This window comes from Taudactylus pleione, unplaced genomic scaffold (genome assembly GCF_031769625.1).
Source record: "Taudactylus pleione unplaced genomic scaffold, aTauple2 ptg000188l, whole genome shotgun sequence".
In the NCBI taxonomy this organism is placed as follows: domain Eukaryota; kingdom Metazoa; phylum Chordata; class Amphibia; order Anura; family Myobatrachidae; genus Taudactylus; species Taudactylus pleione.
In genome coordinates, this window is record NW_028284590.1 from 5,430,598 (window position 1) to 5,447,144 (window position 16,547).

The 16,547-nt window shown below is 46.7% G+C and overlaps 1 protein-coding gene across 1 annotated transcript; it reads right to left on the reverse strand.

Moving 5' to 3' along the window:
• Positions 1–2,563: 2,563 nt before the first annotated feature.
• On the reverse strand, positions 2,564–15,955 carry LOC148519598 (uncharacterized). Its single transcript, XM_088476429.1, has 3 exons — positions 15,924–15,955; positions 9,719–10,236; positions 2,564–2,933 (listed from the first exon to the last, which is right to left on the reverse strand). The coding sequence occupies exons 2-3, from the start codon at positions 10,162–10,164 to the stop codon at positions 2,810–2,812; spliced, it is 570 nt and encodes a 189-aa protein (XP_088332555.1). The 5' UTR covers positions 10,165–10,236; positions 15,924–15,955; the 3' UTR covers positions 2,564–2,809.
• Between the last annotated feature and the right edge of the window lie 592 nt (positions 15,956–16,547).

A 16,547-nucleotide genomic window follows, 5' to 3' on the forward strand; every position in this document is an offset into this window, starting at 1 on the left:
CGGTTAGGCACCAAGGGGAGGGTTATGAAAAAAAATGTGTTGACCACTGTTTCGATTTTTTGAACCTGTCGACCATTTGTACCAGTAGACCTTCTTACATGCCATCCTTTTGTCCCTGTCGACCTTTTGTCCCTGTCAACCTATTGCCTGTCTAACATCTGGTGTCTATCTAGACATTGTCTACCTTTTCACTGCAGCACATCTGCATATGCCACTGGTGCACACAGCAAGGCATGGGAGACTTTGATGGGATAAGGTGGAGGCTTTACACTTCAGAAGTGCTAGCTTAGTCCCTGTGTGTGAGACCACCATTGTTTTATGGTGACCCCCTGTCCCATTGTGTTGTGGTGACCCCCGTCCCATTGTGTTAGGTGACCACGTCCCATTGTGATGTGGTGACCCCTGTCCCATTGCGTTGTGGTGACCCCCGTCCCATTGTGTTGTGGTGACCCCCATCCCATTGTGTTAGGTGACCACGTCCCATTGTGTTGTGGTGACCCCTGTCCCATTGTGTTGTGGTGACCCCCATCCCATCATGTTGTGGTGACCCCCGTCCCATTGTGTTAGGTGACCACGTCCCATTGTGTTGTGGTGACCCCTGTCCCCATTGTGTTGTGGTGACCGCTGTCCCATTGTGTTGTGGTGACCCCCGTTCCATTGTGTTGTGGTGACCCCCCTCCCATTGTGCTGTGGTGACCCCCATCCCATTGTGTTGTGGTGTCCCCCGTCCCATTGTGTTATGCTGACCCCGTTCCATTGTGTTATGGTGACCCCCAGTCCATTGTGTTAGGTGACCACATCCCATTGTGTTATGGGGACCCCCATCCCATTGTGTTATGCTGACCACATCCCATCGTGTTGTGGAGACTTCCATTGTTTTATGGTGACCATGTCCCATTGTGCATGTTTCAATGTTGCAACCAATGGTGCCGTATAAAGGGGTGTGGTACAAAGGGTCAACAGTATAAAGGTCGACATTCAGAAGGTCGACACCAGAAGGTCAACTGATTCTGAATGTCAACAGTAGAGATCAAAATGGTCATTGGGTCGACCTCCATTCTGTAGGCATGTATTTAGGTCTATAGGGTTAAATGGTCAGCACAGTCAAAAGGTCGACATTCAACAAAAATATTTTTTTTGTTGTTATTTTTTCATCCTAAACCTAACCCTATAGATCATGAAAAAAAACATATCGACGTGGTGTGGGGGCGGGCATATGCAAAATCAGTGTGGTGTGTAGCGGAAAATCTGTAACTTCTAATAAAAAAAGTCCATAATCTGTAGCACAGAAATTGGGGCTTTCGATTTACCTAAAACTCGCCCTGTTTGTCGGCCCAATCAGAAGAATTGGACAGTGGGCCTGATTCAGAGACGGACCGCTCTGAAAGACCGCTCGCTCTGAATCAGGGCTTTTTTTTTTTTTTTTGGTGCGGCCTCCTGGCCGCTCGCATAGCTGTGGGTGACCACCCACAGCTACTGCGAGCGGCCAAGATGATGGTCGCGATGGTCAAGACAATCGCGACTATCGGGGCTTGCGACCAGACCCTTGTGGTAGCTCATCACTGCTGATGTCAGTGGGGCCACCCACAAACGGCAGGCGTTCGCTTGGGAACACCTCCGTTTGTGAAGCCACCCCAATCAACATCGACAGCCGCCCCTTTTGTAGTGAGCCACAGAGCAAGAAAATTTCTCTCTTGCTCCGGGGCTTGCGCACGCTTGCGAGCAGGTCTGAATCAGGCCCACTGTGTTCCCAGCTTTACTTGCTCTTTTTTTTTCTTTACTCCCACCTCAGAATCAGACAAAGACTGTGGTCCTGACTCCCAACTGTGGACATAATTACAAAGAAAAATATTAGACCTATGATATACCGATTCCATCATTCGGGGGGGGGGGGAGTAATATCAGGAGCAATACAAATAATTTAATACCTATAGAACCAGAGGTATATTAGTGTGCGGTTATTGTGGGGCAAATAAAAGATCAGATTAAACTAAAGCGCTGGATTCATCTCTACATCACTTTCCCCTATTTTGCTGGATTTCCCTGACAATATATTGTGTTACATAGTGTGTAAATCACAATAGTATTGGAAACACTATACAGAATACATTTGTAAAATACTGAATATACTGTACACGAAGAACCCCAGGCATGAAAGCGCAATAAAATAGATAGCAATGAGGAAGCTGTTTAATACAGTTTTAATCACAATTTTAATTCTTTATTCCTCTACTTATTTTATTTTGATTTACAATAGTTTAAGATCCACAGAATATGGGCAGAATGGGTCCTGCGTAGACACAGAACCATCGGGTTTACGTACTTCTCTGAATGAGGCCCTAAGATATGACAGCGTATGGTCTTCTCTCCCCCTCTTATGTATGTATGTAGGTATATATATATATATATATATACATATACACATTATATAATATATATATACATACATACATACATACACAGTATATATATATATATATATATATATAATTATATATATATAATGTCCCTTTTTTCCTTTATCAATGTTTATTATGTATTATCAATTACTTATATAGTGCACACATATATTACCCAGTGCTTTACAGAGAGTATGTCAGTCATTCACTTCAGCCCCTCTCCCTGTGGAGCTTACAATCTATATACTGTATATTCCATATCACACGGACATACATATATACAGTAGGGTTATTTTTTGTTGTCAGAAGCCAATGAAACTACCAGTATGTTTTTTGGAGTGAGGGAGGACACTGGAGGAAGCCCATGCAAACACATTGAGAACATATAAACTCCACACATATAGGGGCAGCTATATTTTATCAGTGGTGTGAGGAAGAAACATTGTGTACAATGGAGCCAGGAAGACTGGTGGTGAATAGTATTCATGGTGATGTCCATACAGATTCTCAGGTGATGGATTCTCTCCTATGCTGCTGCAAAACAGATGACAGACAAATTAGCCCTGACATACACATAAAACTTTCCTACCTTGCATTTCCCCTCTCCAGGAGAAGCCCGCAGAGGAGAAGCGGATGACCACTCTAGGGGCGGGGCCAGGCGCCTCACATCATTATGCTCCGCCCTGCCGCTGCAAATTGCCACGAATCACAGGTTCACGTGAAGGAGTCGTGACTAAAATTACGTGATTCGTGTCATAATGGCCTCGACCCATCCCCAGACCCGCAATTGCCGGTATCATCTCCCCATCCTGCCCACTTGCTAGTGAAGTGAATGCGGATACACCCACTCCGCAGTGTCCCACACTTTCCAGGAGAGTAGGTAAGTATGACATGCCATCAGGGGCGCATCCCCCGACACGGGCCCCCTCCTCTCACTCCGGTGGCCGGCAGCCGACTGACGCGGCTGGCCGGCCACCGCAGAATCGATAGACTCTGGGCACTAGAGTGTGCCCAGGGTCTGTCGCACATGTGCAGTATGCCGGGGAAATGGCGCGACCGGCCATTTTCCCGGCGATCTCCTCACAACACATGCGCAAAACCTTGGAAAAATGGCCGCGGTGGCCATTTTCCGGCATTTAAACAGCGCTGGGAACCGGACATGGGACTTCGGAGAGGTGAGTATTACAAAGTACAAAGTTACAAACACCCTGCACCCGTTATAGATACGCGCCTGCATACAATAGTACCAGAGGAAACTGCATCTATGAGGCACATTGTTCCTGGATGAAAGAAAAACTTTGACTATGAAAACACCATCATTATCACACTTTGGGAGCGAGATAAAGTGGAATGAGATAAAGTACCAAACAATCAGCTCCTAACGCCTGTAACAGTGACAGTTAGGAGCTGATTGGTTGGTACTTTATCTCTTTCCAAGGCTTAGCAAATAGACCCCTTTATAAAGCAACACAAAGACAAGGAAGCAAAAAGAGACAAAAACAAAGAAAACAAAAAAAGAGACATGACCGTACAAGTCATGTGAGAACAGCTGTACGTCCAGACAGGGTGTGTGCACATTCTCAGAGCAGGTATAACCATGTAGCACAGAGCATGTGCAAATCATAGACATCAGAGGTCCCTGGCCATGAGAGCTTACAGTCTAAAGTTATTATTTTGTAGGAAAGGAATAGCTGAATCTCGCTGGTTTGTCAATGTAAGAATGACCAGCAGGTCCGGCTACAGATATATTCCGGGCTTTGCGGTCGCACAGGGGCGCCGGGGTCCAGTAGAAGGAAATCCCCGCCCTCCACCCCATTGGTTGCTGTGAATAATGTAAGCACAGGGGGAGGGCGCAGTGAGGGAAGGGGCGGAGGGAACACAGGATGGCGCAGGGTTCCGAGACTCCTAGCGCCGGACCTGATGACTAGTATGTTATACCACTATGTCGTGTGTTGCGCGCTCCCGTGGGGTCATAAGCCGCATAGTCAGGTCGGCCCTACATGCAGCTCAACCTGTCGATGCGGCTGACTACCCCATGCAGCGGGATACGGCAGGGGCCGACATATCAGGCGGTCGGGCACCGGATCGTTTAGTACGTACCCAGCTTTACACTGCCATTCCACTGCAGTCTGTAAAAAGAAAAAGTAACACTATAGGGGGGGGGGATGTATCAAACCTTGGAGATAGATAAAGTGGAGAGAGAGAAACGTACCAACCAATCAGCTCCTAGCTGCCATTTTGCAGACTCTGGGCCTGATTACAAGATTTACCCTAATGCATAAGCAACCGCGACCTCTTACGGATCGTATTTGCGAAAATATGGTAATGCCTTCCAAAGCTTACTAGAGCATAGGGACGCCCACTGCTGCCTTCTCATCGTATACGTACGAGAAGCCGGCGGACACAATGCCGACCGCCAGCTTCCAGACTACTTAATCCCGGCGAGGGTTACATGACAGGCGTCTAAATCTAGACGCCTGTCATTTTACCAACGCCGGGAGACCAGTGCCCGGCGTCCCGATCGAAAGGATGCCGGGCACCGGGCGCGGGCAGCCGTGGGGTGGGGAGAGTTAGGTTTAGGGCTCCCGGGGGGACTTAGGGTTAGGCACCCCCCTGGGAGGTTAGGGTCAGGCTAGGGGAAGGGGGGGTTAGGGTTAGGCACCCCGCCGGGGGACTTAGGTTTAGGTGGCGGGGAAGGGGGGGTTAGGTTTAGGCACTTAGAGGGGGGATTAGGGTTAGGCACAGGGGGGGAGGTTAGGGTTAGGCACCCTAAAGGAGGGTTAGGGTTTAAAATTAGATTAGCTATACTTACTGTACCTTTAGGACGATCGGGATCTCCTCCTCTTTCAGACTGTCGCTGCCGGGATTTGAACCGCCGGCCATGCCGAATGCCTTCCAACGACGTGCAACAGAGTGAACATCGGGAACATCGACGCAGATTGGGCAGCCGCGCAGCTTCTGAGTGAAGTCTGACCTGTCTCAAACACTGCGTCTCTCCTGACACGCTGAGAGCTCTCATGTTGCGGAGGAGATCTCAATGGCTAATTTATGCACACCCATGAAATGGTCAGACACGCCTGCGTTTCCTTAGAGAAACCCCCATTACCTCCCCCAAATGCTGACTACCTGTCACTTACCTTGCGAGTGAATCCTCTGTATGAGCATAATCACAAACCAATCGCTGCACGTGCGCAGTATGGCTTTCACACATGCGCAATGGCTAGAAATCGCTCAATCGGCGAAACTATCGGCATTGCACAAATCCTGGAATCAGGCTCTGTGTTGGAAAAATTACAGAAGCTGATTGGTTGGTACTTTATCTCCTCCCACTTTCTCTCTCCCCAAGGTTTATACATCTCCCCTATTAGAGATGTCTGAATCACAGAAAGTCTATACTACGGTATTAATCATCACCGAATAAGAAGATTACAGCTCAAAAACAAATACTACCAAAATATGTTGGCAAAATATTTTTATGAGATGCTATTCCTAACGATTCTGCTTCATTCCTGCACAATGAGTCTTATCTGAGGAAGTTCTGGGACCTACACATAAGAACTAACCCTCTGATCCCTTATGTGGATATCTTGTGTTATACCCAGTGCCCGGAGTCAACACTTTGCCTGTTACTCTGCAGTCCTGATACTGAGGGTCTGATTCAGAGCCGGACGCTATTAGCGCTCGCTCGTTCAGAAAAAGGGGCTGTCTATTTAAATTAACCGTTCGCTCTTTGCGGTCTGTTGACGCCTTTATGTCAATAACGAGTGAACAAAACATGCAGACGGTTTTTTGTAAAAAAACGCCCCCTGGCCGCTCGCATCATACGTCATCTCCGCTATTTATTAGATTAATCGAGTACATCGAAAGGCGAATGAACTGCTCGCTATTCGTGTGGTTGCCTTTTCCTACCGCAATCATGCGAGCAGTTCTGGCTAAAAGACACCCAACTGACGTGGTCGATGACGCTGCTTTGTTAATTATGCACACCCTTAAAACGCCCGTTTTGACCTTTTGGCACGCCTGCGTTCTGATCTCCACTCCCCGTTTTCAAGCACCTTCACCTGTTACCACCCACAAACGCCTCATCCTGTCACTCAAATTAGCAGGCATTCGCTATTTAGCGAGCACACGATTTTCGGCCGCACTGACTGGTTTGCGCATGCGTACTAAAACTCATACGTATGCGCAGATGTGCGAACATCACTCGGAGCTTACGAGCGGCTCTGAATGAGACCCTGAGCAAGTTGAGAGGAAGAACCAATCATCATTAAAGAGGTGACTGGTTCCACCAAGCGGCTACATACCAAGCACAATAAGAAGCAGCTCCAGATGCTGGAGAAGAAGTCTGGTGGTAGCAGTGACTATTCGGATGCTCAGCTGGCACTTACAGTTGATGAGGGTCTGGTGGTCAAAAATCACCAGTCAGATTGGTCTTTAATGGCAGGTTGAAGATGGTAAAAACAGTCCTGTAAATCTATTTCTCCCACAAGAAAGGTGGCAGACAGGGCAGTTTCTAGGGTCTGAGGCTCCCAGTGCGAGCAGTCAAAATGCGCCCCCCCTCCCCCCCTCTCGAAGCAGTAATATTGTGGAGTGGGCGTGGCGTCATCGTGAGGGGGTGTGGTATCACAGTAAGGGAGCGTGATCTAGAAAGACCACAGAATGACAGCCACTGTGACTACTGAGTACAGGGGTGTCTAACCTGTCAGAGGCAAAGCGCTGAAAAATATATGTAGCTAAACAAAAGATAGACAGCATGCGCGCGCCGGGGGCGTGCGCTCAAAAAATGGGGTGTGGCCTAGCTGTCACAAGCCCACGCCGCATTTCTGTGTGCATGCCTGTGGTGTGACATTTGCAGAAGTATGACCTTGCATCACACCCGGTTTTAGTTGCGTTGGGAGCGAGCCCAGCCAGATCCACATATAATACACTGCAACAAACCACTTCCACATAAAATATATTGGAAAAGCCAGAGGCACATAAACTACGTTTTAAAACCACATCCACCTCAAATACATTATTAAATCCAGAACCACATAAAACACATTGAAAAAACATGATTCACATAATACACACTTCATTCCAGCCCCCTCCCTTGCCATTCCAGCCCCCTCCCTTACCATTCCAGCCCCCTCCCTTGCCATTCCATCCCGACAGGTCTTAGGCTTCCCCCCCACTGGCTCTCAGGCAAAAGTGCCCATTATGCAGTGCCCCCTGTAGTTGTCCCCATATGCAGTGTCCCCTGTATTTATGCCCCTTATGCAGTGCCCACAGTGGTAGTGTAACTTATGCAGAGCCCCCATTAGTAGTGCCCCCTGTAGTCATGTCCCCTGTAGTCATGCCCCCATCAGTAATGCCCCCAATAGTAATGGTCCCTGTTGTAGTGCCCCAGTAGTAGTGTCCCCAGTTGTATTGCCCCCAATAGTAATGCCCCTTGTAGTAGTGTCCCCATTATAAATTCCCCAGTATTAATGCCCCTGTATTAGTGCCCCCAATAGTAATGCTCCCTTTGTAGTAGTGCCCCAAGTAGAAAAGCCCCAAGTAGTAGTGCCCCCAGTAGAAGTGCCCCTGGCCCCTGAGTAATGCACCCAGTAGTGGTGCCTCCTAAGCAATAACCCCAGTAGAAGTGCCCCCCGAGTAATGTCCCCAGTAGTGGTGTCTCCCCCAGTAGAAGTGCCCCCAGAGTAATGTCCCTAGTAGCTGTGCCCAGGTGCCCCCAGTAGTGGTGGCTCCCCCAGCAGAAGTGCCCCCAGTAGTGGTAGTGCCTCCCCCCAAGTATTGTCCAGGCTGCCTGCACAAAAAAAACAGTAACACTTACCTTCAGCCCCGCTCTGGCGTCCGCTCCGCTCGGCTGCTCCTCTCTCTGCACTATGGGAAAGACGTCATGACGTCCTCCCATAGTGCACATTGTGGGAGCCGGAAGCCGGAAGCAGGAGCCTCCGTCTCCGTCTCCAGCTGCTCTGCTGGACGCCCACTGGTAACTGAATCTCAGCGGGCGCCCGGCAGTTAACATGCTGTTTCTACAGCAGGGGTAGGAGGCAGCGCGCCCCGTGCGATTGCACGGGTCGCCTGCCCCTAGAAATGGCCCTGGTGGCAGAATTAGCCCATTCTGTCACTGATAAAGCAGTTGGCAGCATAAAGGATGCCAGAATAAGCCAATCCTGTCACAGATACAGTATATTAGGTGGCAGCAAATAGGGTTGCAGAATCAGCCCATCCTGTCACATATATCAGGTGGCAGCAAATGGGCGGCAGAAAAAGCCCATCCTATGACAGACATAACAGGTGGCAGTAAGGAGGGTGGCAGACTAAGCCCATCCTATGACAGATATATCAGGTGGCAGTAAGGAGGGTGGCAGAATAAGCCCATCCTATGACAGATATAATGTAACAGGTGGCAGCAAGGAGGGTGGCAGAATAAGCCCATCCTATGACAGATATATCAGGTGACAGTAAGGAGGGCGGCAGAATAAGCCCATCCTATGACAGATATAACAGGTGGCAGTAAGGAGGGTGGCAGAATAAGCCCATCCTATGGCAGATATATCAGGTGACAGTAAGGAGGGCGGCAGAATAAGCCCATCCTATGACAGATATAACAGGTGGCAGTAAGGAGGGTGGCAGAATAAGCCCATCCTATGACAGATATAACAGGTGGCAGTAAGGAGGGTGGCAGAATAAGCCCATCCTATGACAGATATATCAGGTGACTGTAAGGAGGGCGGCAGAATAAGCCCATCCTATGACAGATATATCAGGTGACAGTAAGGAGGGTGGCAGAATAAGCCCATCCTGCCACACATATAATAGTTGGCAGCAAAAGAGTTTGGCATAGTAAAGCCATCCTGTCATAGCGCCAAAATCTCATTAACAGGATTTCTCTCAGAACAATAGTTGGATCCATTTGCTAAACTCTACGTGATGGTAGATTAAAATGAGGTTTAGCTAAGGTAGTGGGAATAAATAATGGTCTCCCTCTCACTGTATAGCTGACACTTGTACTGAGAAATCAATATTTTGGCTGCTGGGCCTCTGTGTAAATTACTGTGGTGTCATACCAGTAAACTTTCATTCCTATGACAGAATTTTACAATCTCCACATTCAGACAAATACCCCATATACAAATACCCCATATACAAATACCCCATACCCCACAACTGTCTGTATCCAACACATGGAGCCTAGCAGGAGAGAAATGCCACAGGCTACATACATTGCTAGGGCATTGCTGGGTGTTGGTTTACATGTGGGCTACATGACTTATACATACTAACGCATGAGGACCTAGTTATGTGATCTTTCTGGAAATGACCATACTCACATTTTCATTGTTGGCAGTTTGCTTCCGGTTACATCTGCGATGTCACTGGTCTTCCTGTGATTCATGGTGGCGGTGGTGGTGGTGGTGGTGGTGTTTAAGGTGCCCAAGAAGTCCATGATGTCTTTGGTGCTCATGATGAACCCCATGCTGTCCGTGATGTTCATGGTGCCCATGGAGAATAGATCCAAGAAGTCCATGATGCTTATGTGATTCATGACCGTCACGCGTTTCACGGTTTGAATTTCTACCTTGTTGTTCATTTTCTGGAGGGTAGTGCTGGGTACTGGGGGAATAGGGACCAGAGTACGGCTCTGCTGGGGCAGAATAACATTGGCCAGAGGAAACATATGGGGGCCACTGACCATATGAAGGTTGCTGCTGACCATAGGATGGGTTCTGTGATGGTGACTGAGTGTATGGTGGTGGAGCAGGTTGATGCTGACCATCTTGTGGTAGTGAGGATGGGGTCAGACGACTATACGGTGGGGGTGCAGATGAGGGGTGCTGACTGTTCATTCCTAAAACAAAACATGGTGAATGTTACAGGTGTATTTGTGTTTGCTTCACGCAAACAAGTTTGTCTATAATAAGGATTATTGATGTGAATCCAAAAATTAAGACAGAGCAACATTTTATGATCTCACAAACCTACATTATTTTTTCACAAATTCACTTTGGGTTTTACAAGGGAGTAAATTTAATGTATTTTTAGGTGTGTATGTTTATTGTAATAAATTCAAAATAATTTATTGATAATGAGAAGAAGACCTGGCACCTATTATTTCCAGCAATTATACATGTGCACCATATCACTTGCCTCACCTGTCTTTCATAGTTCCCACCAGGGACGTAACTAGGGGTGAGTGAGCAGTGCCACCTCCCAGGGCGCAGGGCCTATGGGGTGGCTCCGTCATTGTCCCATGGCATCCGTATTTGGCATGCATGGTGCCTGGAACTGCACCCTGCAGCCTAGAAAACCGCCGCCTCATACTTCTGCCTAGTCCCGTAGGCAAGGCACCTGGAGCGTTCTTGGGATGCTCATCTTCTACCAACGCAAATATCATTGTGATGCCACATACTCGGGGAGTGGGGCTGGCACAGAGTGCATTATCGCCTTGTTAGGGCCCTTGTTGCCACGGTGACCTACCCATACTGACCATTTACCCTTGATTGATGTACCACATAAGGGCACAACCAGGTAAGTGTCAGGGCAGACCATCTCCCACCACACATCTGTGCAAACAGGAGTTCTGAGAACAAGAAAATAATAACAACAAACAAGAGTGTGTCTGAGGATGGTGTTACCCACCAGGACGAAGCGGGTACTTAGTACAAGAAATGCAGTAAAACCCCCCAAAACAGCATTTTCAGGCGTTTTACCACATTTTTCACTTTAGCACATCTCACCCTCAATGTTTTCTGAAGTAAGTGCGCACTATAGGGTCATAGATTCATAGATTCCATTCTGTCTGGTCTTTATCGTCGATTTACTTAATTGGAAGCAGCAGCGGCTTCTGCCCTCTTCCTTGAGGGTGGCTGCCGCTGCTGCTGGTCTGGCCATGGCCGGACGGGTCCTGACGCCTGCGCAATGAATCTGGCAGGTGCCGGGACCGGCACATGCGCATAACACCGGCTTATGGGGACTGCATTGGTTGCAGCCCCGAGAAGCCCTGTAGGATTGCTCTTTGCTAATCCAGCCCAGATTGGCAGACCCTTGTCCTTTGCCTGACTGGCAGGTAGTGCTTCCAATGGGAAGCCACCTCCAGTCACAGTGTAGCCAATGCAGTCACAATAAAGTAGCGGATTTTACTGGGGGGAGGGTTGGGTGCTGCAGCCTTGCAGCTCCTAGTTAAAATCCACGACTGATTGTAAGTAATTTGTAACTTGTTTAAGTTTCTTTGGGCGTTTAATAAAATGAGCAATGAAGACCTGTACTCCGCAGTTGAAAACTTTCAGCAACAATACGAGAAAGATATTGCTTAAGATTTCAGTAAACAAACTAATTTTCCTCAAACAAATTTATAGTACAAACTTTAAGCCCCGTATTCCATATGGGGCGAAAAGTCCAAGGTTGGACTTTTCGCCCTCATTGCCGTTTTTAGCTGGGATAAAGTATCGGGTGCGTGCCCGCTTATCCCCGCATTCAATTAGGATCCGGCGAAAACGGGACCCGGCAGAAAGGTATGTATCAAAAAGTCCTGGGAATTTTCGGGAACTCATCCTGGCACGCCTGTAAAGATGTCCTGACATGGGGGATCACTGTGGGTACCCCTGTTTTGGCCTGCGGAAGACAAGTCTGTTTTTTTTTAAATCCGCGGCACCTGTGAAGAAGGGGTGAAGAATAGCACTTATCTTTTTTTTTTAAATAACTATGCCCATCAAATTTGGTGTAAATGAAAATGGGTGTAAGCATATTTTTTAGTCCCTAAAGCCATTTTTTTAAATTCTTCAAAATGCACCTGCCGCTACCAGCCACATTCTAGTAAACACCTGCCGCATACTTTAAAACTTGTTCCCCAATATTTTATTTCACCCTCAAAATAACAGTACATTTTTTGGGGTGTCCTGAGAACTTTTTTTTTAAAAAATTTCCCCGTTTTTTAAGGAAGACTTTTCACACCGGCGAAAAGTCTTTGAAATTGAATATGGGGATAATTGAAACAGGCGAAAATGACATCATCGTCAATAAATTATCGCCGATAACGGACTTTTCGCCTCAAATTGAATATGGCCCTAAGTTGGAAAGCAAGCCAATTGAAGTTCTTACAGAAGTCCTAGAACTGGGGTGTTTCCCAACATCACAATTGCTTTGCACATTTTCCTCTGTTTTCCAGCATCTGTTTGTTTCCAGTGAACGAACGATCAGTGCGCTGAAGAACGTAAAAACCGGTCATCGCTCAACTATGGGGCAAGAGTGATTGAATGGGATGGCCATGCTCAATAGTACCTGTTGATGTGGCACGAAAGTTAAATTTTTCCAAATCGATTGCTGCATTTGCAGAAAAAAAGCTAGAAAAGTACTTCTAATTTGAAATCTCATATAATCTAGTGCATCAGAATATGTACACAGCATTTTATTTGTAAATTTGAATCAAGTTAAGCATTAAAATCAATTTAAAATAAATGTTATTTATAATTATATTATAATTAAGAAAGAAGGGGTTGGGGGGCCTCTTAAATTGGGTTTCCCTGGGCCTCTTTGAACCTCTGAAAGGGCCTGATTTTACCTCAGGATACGGTCATCTTCCAGCTGAACAAACAGGGCCACACGTCATCTGGTAATTATTCAGCCTGAGGCCAGTTGACTAAATGGACAATTCTTGCACCATTTGATGCAAGAATTGCAAATTATAAAGTGATCACTAGGACAAGTGCAGAATAAAGCTGGCCACACATCTAAAGATTATCTGTCCAACCAGCCAACTAGTTGATTGGTTGGAATGAAAATCTGGTAAGGAATACAATCAGCAATTTGCTCCAAAACACTGGAAAATGGACCAAAACTGTTGTTTGAACAAATAGTTTAGATCAAACATTTAACAAACTTGTCTGAACGACCATTTTCATCTTTTTTCTGGCATTTAGGAGCAAATTGCTGATCATCAGTTACTCCCATACCTTACCAGATTTTCATTCCAACCAATCAACAAGTTGGCTGGTTGGATGTAAGTTGGTCTAGTGTGTGGCCAGCTTAAGTCCCTGTGTGGGTCAGGTAAAGCAATAATAGTCTACGGTAATATGTAGCTTTGATGCTTACGGATGTATTGATTTTGAAGAGCAGTGGTCCCACGCAAATTATGTTTTTTTTTAATGCTTCGCTGATACTGTTGCGACAGAACAATTCACAATTGCTCCAAAAGGCAGTTGTCACGCGATCCCTGACACTGCCACTTTCACCGCTAATTGGTAGCACTGGAAATTCACACTGATAGGCAGTGCAAGTGCACATCTGTGACCTTAGTTCCCTTCAGATTTTGGAGATTTCAGGTTTTGGAGCTTGGTGAATGGCCTGCAGCCACATCGGGTCTCCAATGATGAAGAGGACCGTTACATAAGACATGCGTCAATTACTGTTTCCACATGTACAGTATAACAGGTCCATTTACCTTAGTGAGTAGGCTGCTTAGAAACATACCGTACCAATAAATATAGCAAATCAAAGGGGTTGCGGTCAATATCCCGACCACGGGGATTCCCGGCGCTCAGAATTCCAGTGCCAGAATCCCGGTGCCACCATCCCGACTGTCGGAATCCCGAAGGTAAGTAGCGGGGTTGGGGAGAGGGTTAGCATAGGGTTAGGCACTAGGGGGAGGGTTAGGATTAGGTATAGGGTGCAGGGAGGGGAGGTTAGGATTAGACACTAGAGGGGGAACTACCCAGGAATACAGGTAATATAGCAAATGATGTTGTCATATATCTAGCAGTATGCACTATTCTCTAGCATTGCTGGTTTTAAATTATGTTATTCAAATACAGGTGAAACTGTGTAAAATGGTTTAGGGGTCTATTCATTATCCCTTCATTTCTACAAAGTAGGTGAATTTACCATTTTCACCTACTTTTGTAGAAATTAAGCATCTCTATCTGAGTATGGCTTCCTATGTGAGCGATAGAGCGTCTCTGTACCTGTACGCCATACTTGCCTACTCTCCCAAAATGGCGGGGAGGCTCCCAAAAATCGGGTGGCACTCCCTGCTGCTCGGGAAAAAGGGAAAATCCCCACACCCCCTCTAGCCGCCTGCACCCCCCTGCACCAGCCCCCCCACCGGCCGCTCGCAACCCCCTGCAGCTGCCCACTTACAGAGCACAAGTGGCCTGGTCCATGCTGAATTGCATCATCATAGCCCGGTCCCCGCTATTCAATGCCTGTGATCTCGGCACTGTATAGTGGGTGCAGGGCATGGTGTCGCCCCCCGCACTGCCTGCCTATGTGCCCACCATGCCCCCTCTAGGCTGACCTGGCTGCACCCTCCTGGAGAAGGGAACGGAATAGTCAGCAGGTATGCTGTACACATCCACTGCCCGGCCATGACACTCCCATAGCCCACCCATAATACCCTACACTGTGTGCGCCTTTTTTGCCACCCCCTAGCTGCCTCTCAGTCAACACCCAGGAACGCCCCATATATTGCCTATACAGTTCTTCCTACGTGCGCCTGAATCTGTACTGCGGCTTTGTAAGCACACCATTGGGACACAGGTCGAATTTTCAGGGGTTTTCGCGCATGCGCATTAGCAAAAAGTCATTTGTGTACATCAGCATCGCGTGCAACTCAGAATGAGGCCCTTTATAAAAAACAACACATGCATTTTTACACAGACTTCCTATGTCTGGTTATGACTGTCTTTGTGCGTAAGTACTTTTGCTACATAGGTATTTGTGCATGCTATTGAAAGTATAAGACGACTCCTGACTCACTAGAAGCGGGTCGTACCAAAGTGAAAAATGCGGTAAACCCTCCGAAAATGCAGTTTTTGGGAGTTTTACTGGAATTCCCATATGTACTAAGCACCGGAATGCGATGCATTTTGGTGCTTTGTCCCGGTGGGTAACGCCATCTTCAGGTGGCGTTACCTAATAGAAGCCTATGGGCTTCTTATCGGGACACCCCCTGAGAGGGATCCGATCCGATCACCTCCCCGTGGCGCTGGCATCTTTCTGCGCATGGCGTGTTAAACCCAGGAGTCCCTCTATCCGAGGGTATCACAAAGGACAGCTCTTATTGGGAAAGCTGTGGTAATCAACCACAGTATGCACCACATCGCGGATGCAATGCTTAGTACATCCCGCCCTAGTACAGTACCTCTCACACTGCCCCTAAAAAACCCCAGTCCTTTTGCAGAGGACAGGGGGGGAGATAAACGATGTGACCACCCGCTAATTAGGTAATGACTCTCTAAATGCTGCCTCTCCCCCTCTTGGACCTCAATGAATTATCTACAGCTGTTGTTTTAGTGTTTTGGAGCATATTGAAGCTCCTGATGTGCTCAGGTAATAATTCTATCTTCCCAGCTCCTTTAGTAACCGGATGCAACATTTTCACCTCTACAAAACTACCAAGTCATTTGTAAAACCTGGTTAATATTTTTCTTCATTTCAGATTCTGAACCATACGGTAGGTCTTTATTCATCTGTAGTAGCCAGGTCCATGGTGCGGGATCATGGCAGACTGTAGTACACAGGTCTTAATTTAAGTTCACTAACCTTGATTTGAGTTCCACATGATGAGAAGTCCTAGAATTAATACAGGAAAAATACATTATTTATACATTGATAAAAAAAAACATTTGCTATTATTTATCATTGCACAATGCAAGATCCATGAATAAGGCAGAATGTTGTGACATCCAGAGTCCAAAGCTTACGATTTTTATGTATTTAACCCTTTACGGCCATAGATTGTGTTGGCTTTTAGATCTCTCTCATCTACATTTGAACTAAAATCGTAATTTCATCTATTCATAGTGTAATTTATATTCCAAGTACTTATATATAAATGACATTGATATTTTTGACCTAAACATGTTATTAATAGTAACTCAATGGACACTGACTCCTTCTGCAAACTCTATTTGAAAACTTACAAAGATGATGCACACAAATGCTTCACTGTGTACACAGACCAAATATTATACTGAGACCTTACTTTGGAGCTCACCTTGTAACAAAAAAACAATTGTATACTCATGAGAGACACATTACTGAAATGTATAACCCAGTAAGTATATCTATACGTGTACTCCAACTACTGGAAAAGAAAATGTGTGTGTACATGTGAAATGCGTCAAGAGGGGAGTGAGAGGGGGGGTAAGTGCAAAGGGGGGCCAC

What these genes read in the sequence shown, in the direction of transcription:
- LOC148519598 (XM_088476429.1), bottom strand. Translation starts at nt 10,164, where the DNA reads ATGGTCAGCATCAACCTGCTCCACCACCATACACTCAGTCACCATCAC. An exon ending in AAACTGCCAACAATGAAAAT is followed by an intron (nt 2,934 to 9,718) that starts GTGAGTATGGTC and finishes TCTGTTTTGCAG; the next exon opens with CAGCATAGGAGAGAATCCAT.